The sequence below is a fragment of the Amphimedon queenslandica genome, unplaced genomic scaffold, assembly GCF_000090795.2.
Source record: "Amphimedon queenslandica unplaced genomic scaffold, v1.1 AMPQUscaffold_9065_Cont18995, whole genome shotgun sequence".
NCBI lineage: Eukaryota > Metazoa > Porifera > Demospongiae > Haplosclerida > Niphatidae > Amphimedon > Amphimedon queenslandica.
In genome coordinates, this window is record NW_003550663.1 from 1 (window position 1) to 3,128 (window position 3,128).

General features: G+C 37.7%; 2 protein-coding genes across 2 annotated transcripts; one reads left to right on the forward strand and one right to left on the reverse strand.

Annotated features, from left to right (window-relative positions):
• The first annotated feature begins 6 nt into the window (after nt 1–6).
• On the forward strand, nt 7–819 carry LOC109591051 (uncharacterized). The gene is made up of 4 exons (XM_020006860.1): nt 7–239; nt 289–395; nt 446–681; nt 733–819. Exons 1-4 carry the CDS (start codon nt 68–70, stop codon nt 752–754), a joined length of 537 nt encoding a protein of 178 aa, XP_019862419.1. The 5' UTR covers nt 7–67; the 3' UTR covers nt 755–819.
• LOC109591050 (uncharacterized) lies at nt 788–3,122 on the reverse strand. Its single transcript, XM_020006859.1, has 2 exons — nt 1,999–3,122; nt 788–1,941 (listed from the first exon to the last, which is right to left on the reverse strand). Exons 1-2 carry the CDS (start codon nt 2,702–2,704, stop codon nt 932–934), a joined length of 1,716 nt encoding a protein of 571 aa, XP_019862418.1. The 5' UTR covers nt 2,705–3,122; the 3' UTR covers nt 788–931.
• Nucleotides 3,123–3,128: the final 6 nt, after the last annotated feature.

Here is a 3,128-nt window from a genome sequence, read left to right on the forward strand (position 1 = left end):
ATGGGTAGCTGAAGAAAAGGTTGATGATGTTAAAGAGGAAATAAGAAAACACACGTCTTCTGTTGAAATGAGTGTGCCAAAAAAGTTAGAATATTTTTGGTTGTCTGGTAAAAAGGAAGTAATTCAAAAGATCTGTCGTGATTCTATAAAAGAGCCTATATCTGCCAATCCTAGTGCTAGGGACAATAAAACTGGCTTAAGATGCTCAACAATGGATCCATTTAATATACAATTAGAAAGTAAAGCATCACTGTTTGTAAGAAATATTTATATTTTATTATCATACAGGGAACTTGGGAATAACACTGAAGTGTCACTTCCCATTGGAGCCTGATGATGATACGTCTGCCAAAGTACAGCAAATAATTCAGAAGCTTTATGATATGCCAAACAAGGTATTTCAATTTCAGTGCTGGTTGGTAGATCTATTCTATACCTTCTGTAGGAATATGATGACCCTTCAATCATGTACAACATTGAGATTATTGAAGAGACCCCTGCTTGGTCATACACCATACAAGGAGGGAATGGAGGGCTAGATGATGATGATGTGGGTCAGTATAAAAAGCATATTATTGATGTCACCATTGTTGACAAAGATTTCCGAGATTGCCATTTAGTGTCTCCAGAAGTCTTGGAAGCGGATATTATTACAGTACTGAATGAAGTCTGGACAAATCAGTATGTAACTCAAATTAAAGCTAAAACCTCATTTCAATGTTTCTTTTGTAGTATCATTAGGTCTAAATTCTAGATTCTACTATGGAACCAAAACAAGTGAACCTAATTTTAAAATTAATTTCTTTTGAGAAAATAGGCTAATATACATTACATAATAAATGAAACATTAAAATTTAATATTAACAATAATTATTACACATCACATGATTAATGAAAACGTTCCTATTAGCAATAATAAAATAAATGGAAGTTACTTAGCATGTACTTGTCCTCCAGTTACTTTTGTTATCCTCTTTCTTCTGTTACGACGCTGACGACAATAAGCAACAACAATGATAAATAAAACAAAGAAAATAATTAATGTTAAGCCGCAGAGAGGAAGAGAGGATATCCAGTACTTTTGAAGATAGACTCTTCTTGTTATAAATGTAGCGAACAGATTCACTTTCCCTTCAAATCCAATAGTAGTGTTACCAAAAAGACACAAGTGACCACGATTGTTCTTATATCTGCTCTTTTTGGGATTTATCATGATAGAGCAATATTTATTTGACTGAGTAAGATGGCACTCATCAACTCTGTATTTTGCTGCATTTGAATATGCTGATATATTTCCTGAAATGCTGACATTCACTTTAGTTTGATTAACTACAGCAAGAACAAAATAGCGCAAAGAATTACCTGGTAATGGTATTGAGAATGAATGAGTTCCATTAGTACCATTACAATCTGAACTGTATACGAAACGAGGTGGATCATCTTGAGGATCTCTAGCAACACGTGTGTAGCTAATGTAATCGGAGTCATTAGAAAAACCAAACAATCTCATTGCACAAGAGACCCTGTCAGGATTGCTATTTACCAAATCGATAAATAAATTAAGAGTCCCTCCACCACTTGCTGTATAAATAGGCTCGTGACAATCGAAATACGAAATGGAGATCGGAAGAGAGGAATGACCAGAATGGCATTTATTATAAATGTATGGTAAGACCAGGAGATGCGTGCTAATATGATCTTCAGGTATGGCATAGACAGTAGCGTAGTCTATATGTGTCAAGGAACTGACATCAACTAAATCTGTAATCGAAATATCGAAGCAGTCCAATTTAACGGTAGTGTTGACACCAATTGGGTAGGTCTGATTCTGTGGGTCTTTTACATTGACGTCAATGGATGGAATGAACCATAGGTTCAAAATAATAGCAATCATCAGGGAACAAAGGATCAATAAAACTACCACAATAAAGCAACAGGTACCTAAAAAGTATTAAAGACACATTAAAACAATGAGTTATACTAAATTAACTAACTTACAAGTTTCCAATTGCCTTGAAACCTTGATACGACGTCTCTCACAGTAGTCTCGTAGCTTCTGTTGGTAGCTTGAACAGCCAGATTCTTGTAGCCAATCAAAGACAATACTGATGTCTTCCTCTGCATGAAGTGGTTTCTCCTCTAAGAGACGACAAATGAGGTCACAGCGATGCTTAATATCTACATGGCCTAACAATATCCCACCATTTTGCTCAGTATGAAACTTTTCGAATTTATCGTAATCACTTTCACTCATTGTTATTACTGTCGTTGCTAGAGTGAGAATCATGTCGATTTGCTTGTAAACATTATTGTCATTAGGTGACACAGAGCGAGGAAGGCCATTCATGTTGCATCCTAGTCTCTCCAGCATAAAGTATAAAAGGTCCTCGGGATCTATGCCATTCTTTGTTATTTCTGGACAAACTTTGATGCCTTTTTCAAAAAGTACAGAAAAGGATTCATCCAACAGTGGCTGGATTTGCTCTTCTGGATCCATCTTCAAGATAAAGCGGCAACAAACAGCAATAGCTTGTATTTGGTCTTCGGAAAGACCTCCCGCTCTCTTTCCACCCAATGTCTTCACTAGCTCATCGACACCGCTACTAAATCTAGCCTGTTGTGGGGTTTCATCTTCACTTTCACCTTCTGATGACAATTTGTGATACTTTGCACTATGATCACCTCGAGAATCACCTTGTTCCATTATAAAAAATCAGCTCGTCTACTATCTCTGGTCACATGATCTACAGGAAAACAATCTAAACCCAGCCCCCGGAAAAGCTCAAGCTAGCTTTTGAGAAGTCGCAGGCTCAGCAAGACCGCTAGGCCATGTCTCTTTCACTCTCTTGTTGTTTGTCATCAATAGACTCTCTCCTAACACAAGATGAGCTCCATTGTCTCAAGTTAGTTGCTGTCCACGGGTTAGGCCTGCATGTAGCTGCTACTGCTACAAACTTCACATCAATCTACACCTCACTGGAGAAGAACCATCCTAGCACTGCTCCAGCCATTGCCCTGTCTCTACTATGCAGACTAGGCCTACCTGAGTGTCTTCTGTTCAAGTTAAGAGAGAAGTCCCAGCGCCTCCCTACAGATATACTGCTCTCATCCTTTCCAATGGCAGATCT

Coding starts and splice junctions, on each gene's coding strand:
- LOC109591051 (XM_020006860.1), top strand. CDS start 68: ATGAGTGTGCCAAAAAAGTTAGAATATTTTTGGTTGTCTGGTAAAAAG. Junction 240..288: donor ATTTAATATACAATTAGAAA/GTAAAGCATCAC, acceptor ATTATCATACAG/GGAACTTGGGAATAACACTG. Junction 396..445: donor TTTATGATATGCCAAACAAG/GTATTTCAATTT, acceptor TACCTTCTGTAG/GAATATGATGACCCTTCAAT.
- LOC109591050 (XM_020006859.1), bottom strand. CDS start 2,704: ATGGAACAAGGTGATTCTCGAGGTGATCATAGTGCAAAGTATCACAAA. Junction 1,942..1,998: donor TTCAAGGCAATTGGAAACTT/GTAAGTTAGTTA, acceptor AATACTTTTTAG/GTACCTGTTGCTTTATTGTG.